The 18,353-nt window shown below is 41.6% G+C and overlaps 1 protein-coding gene across 2 annotated transcripts in view; it reads left to right on the top strand.

Annotated features, from left to right (window-relative positions):
- Positions 1 to 18,353, top strand: part of LAMB1 (laminin subunit beta 1) — an 84,826-nt gene that overhangs the window by 17,856 nt on the left and 48,617 nt on the right. For both annotated transcript variants that reach the window (XM_007982563.3, XM_073009249.1), the window contains 6 exons: positions 4,256 to 4,458; positions 7,070 to 7,190; positions 9,352 to 9,540; positions 9,812 to 9,991; positions 10,127 to 10,239; positions 18,205 to 18,284. In XM_007982563.3, the coding sequence (XP_007980754.3) occupies positions 4,256 to 4,458; positions 7,070 to 7,190; positions 9,352 to 9,540; positions 9,812 to 9,991; positions 10,127 to 10,239; positions 18,205 to 18,284 (886 nt within the window). The remainder of the gene's footprint in view (positions 1 to 4,255; positions 4,459 to 7,069; positions 7,191 to 9,351; positions 9,541 to 9,811; positions 9,992 to 10,126; positions 10,240 to 18,204; positions 18,285 to 18,353) is intronic.

Below are 18,353 nucleotides of genomic sequence, written 5' to 3'. Positions count from 1 at the left end.
TACATCTGATATAAGATGTAAATACAATACATCCGATATAAGATTTAGAAGTTATCAAGTAATTATATTGATCATAATACCTGATTTTATTGCTCAGTACATTAATTAGGGTATATATTGGGCTTTTGTATCAAAGTGTCCCCCCAAATCTAGTTGTTCAAATAAGGTGAAAGTTTCTTTCTCTCTTATGAAACCCACCAAAGAGTTTTCTAGAGAAGAAATGTAGCTCAATTGCCATAATTAAACTTACCAGATAAAAATACAGGATGATGCCCAGTTACATTTGCAGATAAATCATTCTTTTTTTAAGCATAACTATATCCCATATACCCCATGTAATATTTGTGTTTAGTACAAGTGTTTCCTGTGCAATATTTGTGATTGGTATAACTATGTCCCATGTGATATTTGAGACACACTTTATCCTAAAAAATGATTGTTTATCTGCAATTCAAGTTTAACTGAGTGTTGTTTATATTTAACGATTTATTGTTAAATCTGGCAACCCTAGTTATAAGGCCACCCATGTTTCCAGGTTTATTCACATGGTTAGAGTTAGACCACCACCACCATGTCCTCATCTCAACTCAGGAGAAGAGGGAAGATGAGGCAAGCAAATTCCATTTAAAGAGGAGACATAGGCCAGGTGCAGAGGCTCACTTCTGTAATCCCACCACTTTGGGAGGCCAAGGTGGGCAGATCACTTGAGGTCAGGAATTTGAGACTAGCCTGGCCAACATGGTGAAACTCTGTCTCTACTAAAAATACAAAAATTAGCTGGGCGTGGTGGCACATGCCTGTAATCCCAGCTACTCAGGAGGCTGAGGCAGGAGAATTGCTTGAACCCAGGAGGCGGAGGTTGCAGTGAGCCAACATCGCGCCACTGTACTCCAGCCTGGGTGACAGAGCAAGACTCTGTCTCAAAAAACAAAAAAAATGAGATGTGGAAGTTGTACATGTCACTTCTGCTCACATCTCATTGGCCAGAATTAGTCACATGGCTGTACTGCAGGAGACACTGGGAAACATCTCTAGGTGGTCATGTGCTCTACTAACACTCTTGGTGAGGGCTGTTACTGTCAAAGGAAGAAGGGAAGAAAGAATACTGAAGAGAAATCAGAAGTCTCTGCCATACTCAGTATACTCAATAAAATGAGGGTTGCATTTCCATTTAATAGAAGAATAAGCTGAAGCTTATAGAGTTGGATGTTATTACATAAGGTGATATGGCTATTAAATGGCAGTCAGATCTTGAATCCATATGTTACGGTGCTCAGTTCAGAGCTCTTTACCACATTCAACAACTGCTCTTATTACACAATTACATTTTAATCTTCTTGGGAGGCATGTATGGTAATTAAAAGAATGGGCTCACCGGGTACGGTGGCTCACGCCTGTAATCCCAGCACTTTGGGAGGTCTAGGCAGGCGGATCATGAGGTCAGGAGTTTGAGACCAGCCTGACCAACATGGTGAAACCCCATCTCTACTAAAAACAGATAAGTTAGCTGGGCGTGGTGGTGCGCACCTGTCACTTGAACCCGGGAGGCGGAGCTTGCAGTGAGCTGAGATCACGCCATTGCACTCCAGCCTGGGTGACAGAGCGAGACTCTGTCTCAAAAAAAAAAAAAAAAAAAAAGAAGAATGGGCTTTGGAGTCACAAAGTCCTGGATTTAAATGTGTTCATAAATCATAAATGTGTTCAGTAAATCAAAGCTATTGCTACAGTTATTGCTGTTGATGTTGCTGTCGCCATTGGCTGTCGTTTGGGTTTTGCACAGGACTAGACCCAAATGTTGGAATGAAAGGTGAGACTGCCTCTCCTGCTACTAAGGTGCAACCAGTTGAGTAGAGGCAGGGCTGATTCTTGCTGATCTCTCCCAGCTGCAGAAGGCCCTATTTTTAACCAAGGCCCCAAGGAACTTCCAAACTTGAAGCATGGAAGAGTACAGTGGAAAAATTCCGGGGAATATTGCCAGAAAAATGCTGCTTCCCCATTGAAATTAATGTTACATGTGACCCAGGCTGTCTCTGGTCTGTAATTTACTCATTCATTCTGTTGTAAAACAAATATTTAATAGATGTGTCCAGCTCTGCACCAATTTCTGAGTGAGCCATGAGGGCTTTCCTCCATGTCTCAAAATGCAGTTGTGAAAAATGTCCACATGGGCTCTGGGACAGACACCCCCTAAGTCCCTAAAAGGACTCAACCATCTGCCCCCTTGTAAGGTGAAATTTATGGGACTTGGGGGATGTGTTGTCTTTATTATTTTGATTCTTTTGTCTTTTGTTGTTAAATGGCATTGGAGAATCTTTTTGTATGTTACGGAAGCATGCATGTTAGCTGATCATGGTTTTGATTTAATTTGTAATCAAAGGAGCAATATCTCTTTAGTTGCGTATTGTTGAGACCTCTGAGACTCACTTCAAAAGTGATTTGCCTCTTAGAATAGCAGTCAAGATGAGGCTCGCTTGTTAAATATGGCAGGAGAGAGTGGGGGGAGCGTATTTGCTCTACTGAGGGTTTCCACAGAGGTCAGTTCAAGGGTTTCCAAATACTCCAGCTACTCTTCAAGTTTGTTGTTTGGCCTCTTGTCAATAGGCGCTTATGCTCATTTTGTGCAGGAGGATTTGTGCAGGAGGAAGTGTTCGCGTTCATAACTGCCATTCAGTTGGGGAGTACCACGGTTTCTCTGTTTAGTTTTTGAGTTTACAAAGAACCTAAGTTTAACACATGGACTTTCCCTTTCTACCCGCAGCCATTTCTGTAGCTTCATTGTAAGCTATGCATATATTAAAAGCATTTGAAATTGTATTTGGGCTTTGAAAGAATCTGATGCACTGGGCCACTACCATGTTGTCTTATGTTGTACATTATAAGAATACATAGACATAACTGACAGTAAAGAGCCATTTCAGGCTACAGAGCTTGAGAGTGCAGATGGATGAATCAACCTCTGGGGATCCAGTTCAGCATGAAGAACTTAGTAACTCATGAAAACCCTGTGGAGAAGGTTGAACGGCCTTGGTTTGTCTAGTTGCTATAGAATGTAGTTGGTAGCCCAGCGTTTATAATGAGCATAAGTCTGCAGACCTAGGAAGAAGAGGGAAAGATAAAATTGATTTACAAGTAACTTGTATTTGAGAAAAAATAATTTGCCCCACATCCTAATACTAAACTTCTTTATGCTTATGTCACTATATAATATTGAAAAATGAGGAAATGCTCTGTAAAACTGGGACCAAAAAAATTGTGGACCAAAATGTTGCTTAAAAACTTGAAATATTCTCTCCTTGGGTTATAATTATTCTATAGCAGTAACACTATTTTGGTAACTTGAATGTCATTTAAGTGGTGGGAAATTTCAAATAGTATTTTCCTTTCCAAAAATAGAAACAAAAATATTTCTAACTATCTTATAATAACAATGAGTATTGGAGTGCTTTGATAAATCTTTTCCCACTTGAATGGAATTTTCTGATGTTGAAACTGACACTAAAAGCGGAGGGCATTGTGCTACTTCAAATTACTGTCTGCCCGCAGGTTCCAGCAGCCATGCAGCTGCATTCTTACAATTTATCCACTTTCACACTTCTTCCTGAACAGTTGTTCTGCAAACAGACCCATCACAAAATAGATACTCTTTTTTGTTGTTGTTCAGGCAATTCTCCTGCCTCAACCTCCAGAGTAACTGGGATTACAGATTACAATTAGCCACCACATCTGGCTAATTTTTTTTTTCTTTCTTTTTTTTTTTTTTTTTTTTTTTTGGAGACAGAGTTTTGCTCTTGTTGCCCGGGCTGGAGTGCAATGGCACGATCTCGGCTCACTGCAACCTCCGCCTTCCAGGTTCAAGCCTCAGTCTCCCTAGTAGCCTGAATTTCAGGCAGATGCCATGATGCCCAGCTAAATTTTGTATTTTTAGTAGAGACGGGGTTTCACCATGTTGGTCAAGGCTGGTTTTGAACTTCTGACCTCAGGTGATCCGCCCACCTTGGCCTCCCAAAGTGATTACAGGTGTGAGCCACCATTCCTGGCCGACATTCTTATGAAATGGATGAGAGGGCAGCAAGCTTTCCTCTTTCCAGTCATGTTATGTTAGGCTTCATTATTGGAGTCATCTAGATAATGCAAGATGGGGAACTTATGCTATTTTCGTGTATCATGACTTTCTCTAAAAAGAAATGATGCAAAAAAAAAAAAAAACTTCTTGCTTGTCTAATCAGACTTTTCACCTTCTTGATGACCTTCTTAGATTTATTAAAAATTACCAACTTGAGAATCAAGTTTGTGAAACTGCATACTTTGGGAGATAACCTTCTGGATTCCAGAATGGAAATCAGAGAAAAGTATTATTATGCAGTTTATGATATGGTGGTTCGAGGAAATTGCTTCTGCTATGGTCATGCCAGCGAATGTGCCCCTGTGGATGGATTCAATGAAGAAGTGGAAGGAATGGTAAGTAAGCCCTCTGTGCACCTTTCTCCTTTACATGGCTGATTCTAAAATGCAAAGTCAAGCTAGTCTTACCTTAAGCCTTTTACATTTTCCGGGGGTTGTAGTTTTACAGAGTTACATTTAGCCCTTTGCACCATACAGGTTGTTGATTGTTGATTTTCTCTTTGAAGAGTTTCTTGGACACGGAGAATGTACAGACTACTTATTTCATAGACGATGAATTTTTGGAATTTGTTGCTTCAGGCTATTGCTAAAGTAGATATTTTAGTCAACAAGGATTAAAAAGTTGTCTAAATAACAATTGAGTCTGCCTTTACATTAGGGAAGATTAAAAACCGCAATTATGCTAGAAGGCATAAATTGATCTCAACCCAAAGAAACAGGTTTTTTTTTTGAGACAGAGTCTTGTTCTGTCGCCCAGACTGGAGTGCAGTGGTGCAATTTTGGTTCACTGCAACCTCCACCTCCTGGGTTCAAGCAATTCTCGTGCCTCAGCCTCCCGAGTACCTGGAATTACAGGCCCACACCACCACCCCTGGCTAATTTTTGTGTTTTTAGTAGAGATGGGGTTTCACCATGTTGGCTAGGCTGATCTCAAACTCCTGACCTCAAGTGATCCGCACACCTCAGCCTCCCAAAGTGCTGGGATTATAGGCGTCAGCCACCGCGCTGGGCCAAAACTGGAATTTTTTTTTTTTTTTTTTTTTTTTTTGAGATGGCGGTTTGCTCTTGTTGCCCAGGCTGGAGTGCAATGGTGCGATCTCACCTGCAACCTCCGCCTCCCGGGTTCAAGCAATTCTCCTGCCTCAGCTTCCCAAGTAGCTGGGATTACAGGCATGCGCCACCATGCCTGGCTAATTTTGTATTTTTAGTAGAGACGGGGCTTCTCCATGTTGGTCAGGCTAGTCTCAAACTCCCGACCTCAGGTGATCCACCCGCCTCGGCCTCCCAAAGTGCTGGGATTACAGACGTGAGCCAGTGTGCCCTGCCTACAGCTGGAAAATTTTAACCCACACCCATGGGATATCATTTTAGGGATCAGATGGAGTTGATTTCTTTCTCTCTTTTCCTCTTAATTCCATTCTTTTCCCACTTTTATGCCACGTTTGCAACTTACGTACATTTTGAAATTTGGGATTCGGGTGATTTGCCAAATGGATAGATGTGTTTAAAGTATTCTACTAGTATCTAGAAGAATTCTTATAGACCTAGAGGATTTTAAAGCCAGATGGGATTTATGAGATCACCTAGACCAACTATTGGTGATAGAGGAGCCCGAGGATTAAGTAATTTACTAGAGAGCCCTAAGTAAATGAGCAGCGGATGGGAGCTCAAGCCTCTCCTCACTGTGCCCCAGGGTTCCTTTCACTAAGCTGTGGCCTCGCCTCATGAAGGCTATGCTTACCTGCTGTTGCCTTTTCAAAGATTGTTAGTCCTTTTCAGAGAAGGTACAGGATTGAGTGTATTCAGCCCTTTAAAAACTTCTGCCTTCCCTTTACTCCAGTTAGAACTTTTGTTGCATAACGAAAGTTGAATTTTTGACAGAGCCTGAAGGGGAGGGAGGTATTTCTCTAATCTTATTGGTCTATCTTTCAGAGACTGCTAGGTAGATTATACTCCCTTTACAGCATAACAAATCAGCTGTGTAGCTAATGTCCTGTTACTGTCATGGGTCTCACAGCATGTGCTGTTGATTCAGACACAGTAGGGTCTTATGGTATGTGCTTTGGAACTGGTTTTCTAAAACTACCTGGTAATAACAGGACTTTAGTCTTCTGCTAACTGCCATTCCCACCAAGGTGGGTCCAGGAGGGACCTGTCTGTCCTGTTCCTGAATTCCATTCTGTAGAAACTCTTGTGAAGGTGAGATGCCCATATACATGCATATTTAGTGAACCAAAAAGCCATAATTCATTTATCATTTATATGCCTCAAGGGTGGTAAGTATGCCTTACAGTGACACAGGCAAAATCATATATCATGGGCCCTTCATCAAGCAAATTAATATATTTCTTTTTCAAGATCTTGTATTTCCTTACGTAAAAGGAAAAAATAAATATAAGTGTGATAAATGATTATTTTTTTAAATTTTACTGTCATTCAAAGAAAAACTTAAGTGCTATGCCTGAAGTAAAAGAAACTAAAATAAGCTAGCTAACAAAAACCTTTTAAAATAAATGGTTATTTGGCTTATTGGTAAATCGTGCAGTAATATAAATTGGTTTCCAGGTAGTATATATGCATTTAGCTCTACATTATAACTTTTGTAGATTTCTATGACAATAGGTTTTTTTTAAAAAACCTCTTAAGTTTTGTTTTGTTTTTTTTTTGGATCTTAAGTAACTAATTTTGTTCATCTGGGTTATTTTCATAGATAATAAAATATTTCTTGTGCATCCACTATGTAATAGGAACATTCTAGAAATGGGGCATGTAGCCATCAACAAGACAGACAACTCACTGCAGGGAGGGAGAAAATAAAAACAACCCTTTTCTGTGGTGAGCTAGAGATTAGTACAAAAAAGGGTTTTACACTTTCAATTGATTATGGAGAAATGTGGCTATTCATATATCTCTTCCTTTGCTCTCTCCTGTTTTTATAACTTTCAAGGTTCATGGACACTGCATGTGCAGGCATAACACTAAGGGCTTAAATTGTGAACTCTGCATGGATTTCTACCATGATTTACCTTGGAGACCTGCTGAAGGCCGAAACAGCAACGCCTGTAAAAGTAAGTCTCTGATGAAGGAACATTTTTTTTTCTTTTTTTTTTTTTTTTAAGACGGAGTCTCTCTCTGTCGCCCTGGCTGGAGTGCAGTGGCGCTATCTCTGCTCACTGCAAGCTTCCCCTTCCGGGTTTATGCTATTCTCCTGCCTCAGCCTCCCAAGTAGCTAGGACTATAGGTGTGAAGGGACATTTTAAACCTATTCAGACTCTAGTATCCATTTCCTAATTAGAGGTACTATAACAGTATACTGTTTTGCAGAGGGAAGAAAAGTTACTGTCTTTTTTCCAGCTTCACCCTGATACTCCTAGACAACCAACAATATGCGTTCAGTTAAATTAATTAATATTTACTGAGCAGCCCCTACTGTGTGACACTGACCTCTGAGTAGTTTGGCAGCTACAGTAGAAAACTAAGGTGCTGTCCTTGACATTGTACCTGGTTTTTTTGTTTTTGTTTTTTTTCGTTTGTTTGTTTGTTTTTGTTGCCTAGGCTGGAGTGCAGTGGCACGGTCAGCTCACTGCAACCTCTGCCTCCCGGGTTCAAGCGATTCTCCTGGAGGAGCTGAGATTACAGGCGCGCGCCACCATGCCCTGCTAATTTTTTTTTGTATTTTTAGTAGAGAAGGGGTTTCATCATGTTGGTCAGACTGATCTTGAACTCCTGACCTCAAATGATCCACCCACCTCGGCCTCCCAAATGCTGGGATTACAAGTGTGAGCCACCACGCCAGGACTTCATTTGTACCTGTTTTTAAGACAAGATGACCACGAGAGAAAATGAAAGAAAAATATGGCATGGTAGCTGCTGAAAGTCTAAGAGATATGGTTTTCGACCCTGTTTCTGTGCCAGCCCAGCTGCGACCTCTGGCATACCTCCCTCCATCCATCTCAGGGGTTTTATCTGGGTGGAGGTGTAGCCAGCAACACCACTGCCCCTCCCCACTCCACACACAGTGATTCTGATACATGTCCTCCCCTTGAAGAGCAGCTCTGCCTTTGCCCCCACTGAGAAGGACTATTTGAGAAGTTCAGCAACCAGTGAGAGCTGGAGTGGTCAAGGCTTTGTTTGTAGGTAAAACCCAGATGGCCCTTGATGGATACTTAACTTGGAGAAGGAAGGAAGAAAGGAAGGAAGGAAGCGAGGGAGGGAGGAGGGAGGGAAGAGGGGAAGGAAGAGGGGAGAGGAGGGGAGGAAGAGGGGGAGGGGAGGAAGGAGAGGAAAGAAAAGGAAAAGAGAAGAAGGCAGGGGGGAGGGAGTTCAGGTAAGAACAACAACATGAAGCACAAGGTCGCAAGGACGTTCTTGAAACCATCACAGAGTCCATGCTGGGAAAGATTACTCCAAGGTTTGGTTCAACCAGTGTATTGACAGCAGTACTCTGTTGGGTACCAAAGATGTGAGTAGATAAGACACAGTCCCTCTTCTGCAGGCTGTTGTGTTGCAGGGGGAGACAGGCAAGGTGGGAGGCTGGAGTGCAGAGCCCCAGGAGGGCCAGGCTGAGTCAAGCTTCCCTGTACAAAGACAAAAATGGGATTGTTAAACCTGAAAGCAAGATGATTAAAGCTGGGTGGTGCCAAGATGACTCCCGAATGGGCTCACAGAGGGAAGCGCTGCACCCAGGGAGGCCAGCTAGCTGGCTGTTAAACAGACCTTCCTTCTCACTGTGTTCTGGCCTGGTGTGGTGGTGGGAATATGGGAATACGGAGGAGGGACTCCATCCTGAGGCCTCACGGTCCTCGAAGCAGGGAGCTGGTGGACAGGCTTTCCTAGCAGCACAGCATCTGGAAGGTCCCTCGCTGCAGTGTCCTTCCATCCAGTCCCACCCCAAGTGGACCAGAATGCACCCTCAGTGGAACGGCAGCCATCCTCTGTCATATGCTTCCAAAGGGACTTTCCCTTAGAGGTGTTTACATTTTTCATAGCCCATTCTCTTCCACAGAGGTCAGATAACTGTTTATTTTATATGAGGTTTCTCATCTACTTTAGGGTTTAAACAATGTCATCAGTGGATGCGTCCTTTTTCCCCAGGAGTCCTGCTTGTTGACTGCCATTTTGTCTGAAGCTGGTCCCTGGTTTCCTAAATGATCTTCCTTCCTGCCACCCCCATCCTCCATTGGTCCATAGATTTAAAAGGCTTTTCTTGATGTTGCTCTTGTCACACAGAATGTAACTGCAATGAACATTCCAGCTCATGTCACTTTGACATGGCTGTTTACCTGGCCACGGGGAACGTCAGTGGAGGCGTGTGTGATGACTGTCAGCACAACACCATGGGGCGCAACTGTGAGCAATGCAAGCCGTTTTACTACCAGCACCCAGAGAGGGACATCCGAGATCCTAATTTCTGTGAACGTATGTTGGGAAATGTCACTATGTGGGACCTACTTCAGATTGCCTTCCAAATTGAATAGTCTGTAGTCTCGGAGCTCAAAGTATGAGCAGCAAAACCAACATTGTTATTGTAGTTGCAGTCGAAGATGCTGGGAGTGGAATTCACTTGGTAGTTGTGCTGCTTTTAGTCGACTTTTGTGAGGTTTAGAGGTTTGAAGGGAATATATGTATTTATACAAAGATACATTGAGTTTCCTTCTGATTTTAACCTGGTGCTTTGCATTCTTCTCAGGATGTACATGTGACCCAGCTGGCTCTCAAAATGAGGGAATTTGTGACAGCTATACTGATTTTTCTACTGGTCTCATTGCTGGCCAGTGTCGGTGTAAATTACATGTGGAAGGAGAACATTGTGATGTTTGCAAAGAAGGCTTCTATGATTTAAGTGGTGAAGATCCATTTGGTTGTAAATGTAAGTCTCTTTGCTAAAAAGTTTGGGAGTTTTCTTGTCTTTGGGATTCCCATTTTACTTTGTAATTCTAAAGCCAGATTATTATTTGAAACTCATGTGGTCTGTGTTTCTCCACCTCATTTTGTTTTAATACAGCTTGTGCTTGCAATCCTCTGGGAACGATTCCTGGAGGGAATCCTTGTGATTCCGAGACAGGTCACTGCTACTGCAAGCGTCTGGTGACAGGACAGCATTGTGACCAGTGCCTGGTAAGTAAATCCTCATTACATGGGATGGGTAGTTTGTGAGAATGATATGTTTTATTTTTTATTTTTATTTTTAATATACTTTAACTTCTAGGGTACATGTACACAACATGCAGGTTTGTTACATAGGTATACATGTGCCATGTTGGTGTGCTGCACCCATTAACTCGTCATTTACATTGGGTATATCTCCTAATGCTATCCCTCCCACTCCCCCCACCCCATGACAGACCCCGGTGTGTGATGTTCCCCATCCTGTGTCCAAGTGTTCTCATTGTTCAATTCCCACCTAGGAGTGAGAACGTGCAGTGTTTGGTTTTCTGTCCTTGGGATAGTTTGCTCAGAATGATGGTTTCCAGCTTCATCCATGTCCCTACAAAGGACATGAACTCATCCTTTTTTATGGCTGCATAGAATTACATGGTGTATATGTGCCACATTTTCTTAATCCAGTCTGTCATTGATGGACATTTGGTTTGGCTCCAAGTCTTTGCTATTGTGAATAGTGCCACAATAAACATACGTGTGCATGTGTCTTTATAGCAGCATGATTTGTAATCCTTTGGGTATATACCCAGTAATGGGACGGCTGGGTCAAATGGTATTTCTAGTTCTAGATCCTTGAGGAATCACCACATTGTCTTCCACAATGGTTGAACTAATTTACACTCCCACCAACAGTGTAAAAGTGCTATTTCTCCACATCCTCTCCAGCACCTGTTGGTTCATGACTTTTTAATGATCGCCATTCTAACTGGTGTGAGATGGTATCTCATTGAGGTTTTGATTTGCATTTCTCTGATGGCGATTGATGATGAGCATTTTTTCATGTGTCTGTTGGCTGCATAAATGTCTTCTTTTGAGAAGTGTTCGTGTCCTTTGCCCACTCTTTGATGGGGTTGGTTTTTTTTTTCTTGTAAATTTGTTTTTTGTAGATTCTGGATATTAGCCGTTTGTCAGATGAGTAGATTGCAAAAATTTTCTCCCATTCTGTAGTTTGCCTGTTCACTCTGATGATAGTTTCTTTTGTTGTGCAGAATCTCTTTAGTTTAATTAGATCCCATTTGTCAATTTTGGCTTTTGTTGCCATTGCTTTTGGTGTTTTAGTCATGAAGTCCTTGCCCATACCTATGTCCTGAGTGGTATTGCCTAGGTTTTCTTCCAGAGTTTTTATGGATTTAGGTCTTACATTTAAGTCTTTAATCCATCTTGAATTAATTTTTATATAAGGTGTAAGGAAGGGATCCAGTTTCAGCTTTCTACATATGGCTAGCCAGTTTTCCCAGCACCATTTATTAAATAGGGAATCCTTTCCCCATTTCTTGTTTTTGTCAGGTTTGTCAAAGATCAGATGGTTGTAGATGTGTGGTATTTCTGAGGACTCTGTTCTGTTCCATTGATCTATATTTCTGTTTTGGTACCAGTACTATGCTGTTTTGGTTACTGTAGCCTTGTAGTATATTTTGAAGTCAGGCAGCATGATGCCTCCAGCTTTGTTCTTTTTGCTTAGGATTGTCTTGGCAATGTGGGCTCTTTTTGGTTCCATATGAACTTTAAAGTAGTTTTTTCCAATTCTGTGAAGAAAGTCATTGGTAGCTTGATGGGGATGGCATTGAATCTATAAATTACCTTGGGCATGGAATGTTCTTCCATTTGTTTGTGTCCTCTTATTTTGTTGAGCAGTGGTTTGTAGTTCTCCTTGAAGAGGTCCTTCACATCCCTTGTAAGTTGGATTCCTAGGTATTTTATTCTCTTTGAAGCAATAGTGAATGGGAGTTCACTCGCGATTTGGCCTCTGTTTGTCTGTTACTGGTGTATAGGAATGTTTGTGATTTTTGCATATTGATTTTTGTATACTGAGACTTTGCTGAAGTTGCTTATCAGCTTAAGGAGATTTTGGGTTGGGACGATGGGGTTTTCTAAATATACAAACATATCATCTGCAAACAGGGACAATTTGACTTCTTCTTTTCCTAATTGAATACCTTTTATTTCTTTCTCCTGCCTGATTGCCCTGGCCAAAACTTCCAACACTGCATTGAATAGGAGTGGTGAGAGAGGGCATCCCTATCTTGTGCCAGTTTTCAAAGGGAATGCTTCCAGTTTTTGCCCATTCAGTATGATATTGGCTGTGGGTTTGTCATAAATCGCTCTTATTATTTTGAGAAACATCCCATCAATATCTAGTTTATTGAGAGTTTTTAGCATGACGGGCTGTTGAATTTTGTCAAAGGCCTTTTCTGCATCTATTGAGATAATCATGTGGTGTTTGTCTTTGGTTCTGTTTGTACGATGGATTACGTTTATTGATTTGCTTTTTGATATGCTGTTGAATTCAGTTTGCCAGTATTTTATTGAGGATTCTCGCATCAATGTTCATCAGGGATATTGGTCTAAAATTCTCTTTTTTTTGTTGTGTGTCTGTTAGGCTTTTGTATCAGGATGATGTTGGCCTCATAAAATGAGTTAGGGAGGATTCCCTCTTTTTCTATTGATTGGAATAGTTTCAGAAGGAATGGTACCAGCTCCTCTTTGTACCTCTGGTAGAATTCGGCTGTGAATCCATCTGGTCCTGGATTTTTTGGTTGGTAGGCTATTAATTATTGCCTTACTTTCAGAACCTGTTATTGGTCTATTCAGGGATTCAACTCCTTCCTGGTTTAGTCTTGGGAGAGTGTATGTGTCCAGGAATTTATCCATTTCTTCTAGATTTTCTAGTTTATGTGCGTAGAGGTGTTTATAGTATTCTCTGATGGTAGTTTGTATTTCTGTGGGGTCGGTGGTGATATCCCCTTTATCATTTTTTATTGCATCTATTTCATTCTTTTCTCTTTTCTTCTTTATTAGTCTTGCTAGCAGTCTATCAATTTTGTTGATCTTTTCAAAAAACCAGCTCCTGGATTCATTGATTTTTTGAAGGGTTTTTTGGTGTCTGTATCTTCTTCGGTTCTGCTCTGATGATCTTAGTTGTTTCTTGCCTTCTGCTAGCTTTTGAATGTGTTTGCTCTTGCTTCTCTAGTCTTTTAATTGTGATGTTTGGGTGTCGATTTTAGATCTTTCCTGCTTTCTCTTGTGGGCATTTAGTGTTATAAGTTTCCCTCTACATACTGCTTTACATGTGTCCCAGAGATTCTGGTATGTTCTGTCTTTGTTCTCATTGGTTTCAAAGAACATCTTTATTTCTGCCTTCATTTGGTTATTTACACAGTAGTCATTCAGGAGCAGGTTGTTCAGTTTCCATGTAGTTGAGCGATTTTGATTGAGTTTCTTAGTCCTGAGTTCTAGTTTGATTGCACTGTGGTCTGAGAGACAGTTTGTTATAATTTCTGTTCTTGTACATTTGCTGAGGAGTGCTTTACTTCCAACTATGTGTTCAATTTTGGAATAAGTGCGATGTGGTGCTGAGAAGAATGTATATTCTGTTGATTTGGGGTGGAGAGTTCTGTAGATGTCTATTAGGGCTGCTTGATGCAGAGCTGAGTTCAATTCCTGGATATCGTTGTTAACTTTCTGTCTCGTTGATCTGTCTAATGTTGACAGTGGGGTGTTAAAATCTCCCATTATTATTTGGTGGGAGTCTAAGTCTCTTTGTAGGTCTCTAAGGACTTGCTTTATGAATCTGGGTGCTCCTGTATTGGGTGCATATATATTTAGCATAGTTAGCTTTTCTTGGTGAAATGATCCCTTTACCATTATGTAATGGCCTTCTTTGTCTCTTTTGATCTTTGTTAGTTTAAAGTCTGTTTTATCAGAGACTAGGATTGCAACCCCTGCTTTTTTTTTTTGTTTTCCATTTGCTTGGTAGATCTTCCGTCCCTTTATTTTGAACCTATGTGTATCTCTGCACATGAGATGGGTCTCCCGAATACAGCACACTGATGGGTCCTGACTTTATCCAATTTGCCAGTCTGTGTCTTTTAACTGGAGCATTTAGTCCATTTACATTTAAGGTTAATATTGTTATGTGTGAATTTGATCCTGTCATTATGATGTTAGCTGGTTATTTTGCTCGTTAGTTGATGCAGTTTGTTCCTAGCATCAATGGCCTTTACAATTTGGCATGTTTTTTCAGTGGCTGGTACCGGTTGTTCCTTTCCATGTTTAGTGCCTCCTTCAGGAGCTCTTGTAAGGCAGGCCTAGTGGTGACATAATCCCTCAGCATTTGCTTGTCTATAAAGGATTTTATTTCTCCTTCGCCTATGAAGCTTAGTTTGGCTGGATATGAAATTCTTGGTTTAAAATTCTTTTCTTTAAGAATGTTGAATATTGGCCCCCACTCTCTTCTGGCTTGTAGAGTTCTGCCAAGAGATCTGCTGTTAGTCTGATGGGCTTCCCTTTGTGGGTAACCCGACCTTTCTATCTGGCTGCCCTGAACATTTTTTCCTTCATTTCAACTTTGGTGATTCTGACAATTATGTGTCTTGGAGTTGCTCTTCTCGAGGAGCACCACTTCTGTGGTGTTGTCTGTATTTCCTGAATTTGAATGTTGGCCCTGCCTTACTAGGTTGGGGAAGTTCTCCTGGATAATATCCTGAAGAGTGTTTTCCAACTTGGTTCCATTCTCCCCATCACTTTCAGGTACACCAATCGAATGTAGATTTGGTCTTTTCACATAGTCCCATATTTCTTGGAGGCTCTGTTCTTTTCTTTTTACTCTTTTTCCTCATTTGATCGCTTCATTTCATTCATTTGATCTGCATTTCATTCATTTGATCTTCAGTCACTGATATCCTTTCTTCCACTTGATCGAATCAGCTGCTGAAGCTTGTGCATGCGTCACGTAGTTCTCGTGCCATGGTTTTCAGCTCCATCACGTCATTTAAGGTCTTCTCTGCGCTGTTTATTCTAGTTAACCATCCATCTAATCTTTTCTCAAGGTTTTTAGCTTCTTTGCGATGGGTTCAAACATCCTCCTTTAGCTCGGAGAAGTTTGTTATTACCGACCTTCTGAGGCCTACTTCTGTCAGCTCGTCAAAGTCATTCTCTGTCCAGCTTTGTTCCGTTGCTGGTGAGGAGCTGCGTTCCTTTAGAGGAGAAGAGGCACTCTGATTTTTAGAATTTTCAGCTTTTCTGCTCTGGTTTCTCACCATTTTTTTTATCTACCTTTTGTCTTTGATGATGGTGACATACAGATGAGGTTTTGGTGTGGATGTCCTTTCTGTTCATTAGTTTTCCTTTTAACAATCAGGACCCTCAGCTGCAGGTCTGCTGGAGTTTGCTGGAGGTCCACTCCAGACCCTGTTTGCCTGGATATCACCAGCGGAGGCTGCAGAATAGCAAATGTTGCTGCCTGAAGCTTTCTCTGGAAGCTTTGTCTCAGAGGGGCACCCGGCTGTATGAGGTGTCAGTCAGCTCCTACTGGGAGGTGTCTCCCAGTTAGGTTACTCGGGGGTCAGGGACCCACTTGAGGAGACAGTCTGTCCATTCTCAGATCTCAAACTCCATGCTGGGAGAACCACTATTCTCTTCAAAGCTGTCAGACAAGGATGTTTAAGTCTGCAGATTTCTGCTGCCTTTTGTTCAGCTACGCCCTGCCCCCAGAGGTGGAGTCTAGAGAGGCAGGCAGACCTCCTTGAGCTGCGGTGGGCTTTGCTTACCTACTCAAGCCTCAGCAATGGCGGATACCCCTCCCCCAGCCTTGCTGCCACCTTGCAGTTCTATCTCAGACTGCTGTGCTAGCAGTGAGCAAGGCTCCATGGGCGTGGGACTCTCCAAGCCAGGTGCCGGATATAATCTCCTGGTGTGCCATTTGCTAAGACCGTTGGAAAAGCACAGTATTAGGGTGGGAGTGTCCCGATTTTCCAGGTACCCTCTGTCACGGCTTCCCTTGGCTAGGAAAGGGAATTCCCCAACCCCTTGTGCTTCCCAGGTGAAAAGATGCCCCGCCCTGCTTCAGCTCATACTCTGTGGGCTGCACCCACTGTCCAACAAGCCCCAGTGAGATGAACCCGGTACCTCAGTTGGAAATGCAGAAATCACCCGTCTCTGCATTGCTCACGCTGGGAGCTGTAGACTGGGACTGTTCCTATTCGGCCATCTTGGAAGCAGATCTTCGAGGATGACATGTTTTAATAGAGAAGGCTTTTCGCCATTGTAGAGTCTACCATCACCCTCACATGTACATGTTAAAAGACATGAGTAGACAATTCACACAATAGGAATTACTAATGGATAATTTGACAAGATGTTCACCGTCACTCTTAGAAGTGTAAAGTAAAGCCACAATAAATACCGCTTTTATAGACACAATTAACACAAGTTTTTAAAAATGGGAATGTTTACTATTAGGACATCATGAGGTACTGGTACTTCTTGGCTGCTGATGGGAATCCACATTGGTTTGTACTTTTGTGAAAAGCATTTTGGAGATACGTATCAGTAGCTTATAGAAATGTGCATACCCTTTGACCCAGTAATCCCACTTTATTCTAATGAAATAATCAGAAAATTGGACAAAGATTTATTCACCAGAAGACTCATTGCATCTTTTATTAATCATAGCAGAAGACTTGGAAACAACAGTGGAAAAATAGTTAAGTAAGTGTGGGGACTTCTATACAATGTAATATTTGGTTGCCACTGAAAATGACAATAACATCAGGAAATGCTCATGCTACTTGCTATATTTAAAAAAAAAAAAAAAAACAACACAGGATGTGAATAGTGTCTTGATTATGTAGGAAATAAAATTCATCAAGGAAAACAAAATCTGGAAGGAAATACACCAAAAAGTTCACTGTAATAATTCTGAGTAGGAAAATTATGAGATAAGTTTTTAGAAATGTGTATTTTTAATAACATTGTTATACTTTCTCATTTAGGGAGGATTCACTAGCCCCAAATTATTATGACCATTAAATATGTATATTTATATATAATCCTAATACATTCTTAAAGGAGATTTCTGGAAGTCTAATTTAAATTGATGAGCCTGGTCGGGTGTAGTGGCTCATACTTGTAATCCCAGTGCTTTGGGTAGCCGAGGCAGGGGGAGTGCTTGAGGTCAGGAGTTTGAGACCAGCCTGGGCAACATGGCAAGAGCCCATCTCTAAAATTTTTAAAAATCATAAATAAAATAGACCAGGCACAGTGGCTCATGCCTGTAATCCCAGCACTTTGGGAGGCTGACGCAAGTGGATCACTTGTGGTCAGGAGTTCGAGACTAGCCTGGCCAACATGGTGAAACCCCATCTCTACTAAAAAAAATACAAAAATTAGCTGGGTGTGGTGGCACATGCCTGTAATCCCAGCTACTCGGGAGGCTGAGGCAGGAAAATTGCTTGAAACCAGGAGGTAGAGGTTGTAGTGAGCTGGGATCACACCACTGTACTCCAGCCTGGGTGACAGAGCAAGACTTGGTCTCAAAAAAATAAAGAAAAAAGTAAATTGGTGAACCTGTTTTTATATACTCATTTTTGAAGTGCACAGAGCTCCTCTTCCCTATATAGATACTGTTCCATTTCTCTTTATTTCCATCTCTAGTGCTCTAAAGACTTGATTTCCTCACCGCTCAGTTGTGAGAATAGTCGTAGCTGTATGCTGTATTTCCACGTAGATTCTTGGAGGGCTTTCTGTATGGGATTTATGACAGACTGAACTGAGGGCAAATTTGAAGGCCTGCCAAACACTTGCCATACTTCTCTTACAGCCAGAGAGTAATTCTAATGAGGAAAATTGGTATCTTTACTGCTTGCTCTCATTAGTTGTCGAATGGAGGTTATCTGTAGGGCAAAGCAGCTAGTCTGTGACCTGGCATGATCACGTGATTGTGGACGGCTCTCTGACTCCAGTGCCTGCAGCTCAGGTTTCTTCATTTCAGAATACTGCTTCCTTTTGTTGGCTTTCTGCTTTAATGATGAAAATGAGCATTTGATGGAACAGCCGAAACACGCTTTAACTTGCTCCTTGCTGAATCTATTGTATAATTACAGAAACCTACTGTTACATGTTTCATGTTCTGTTCTGCAGCCAGAGCACTGGGGCTTAAGCAATGATTTGGATGGATGTCGACCATGTGACTGTGACCTTGGGGGAGCGTTAAACAATAGGTAAGTGGAGCTCCACCTATGCTCTTGTCCTCAGCCTTCCAGGAAAGTCGTGACTTCTAGGAATGAGTG

The sequence above is a fragment of the Chlorocebus sabaeus genome, chromosome 21 (assembly GCF_047675955.1).
Source record: "Chlorocebus sabaeus isolate Y175 chromosome 21, mChlSab1.0.hap1, whole genome shotgun sequence".
NCBI classification, from domain to species: Eukaryota; Metazoa; Chordata; class Mammalia; order Primates; family Cercopithecidae; genus Chlorocebus; species Chlorocebus sabaeus.
This window is presented reverse-complemented; position numbering and strand designations above follow the sequence as displayed.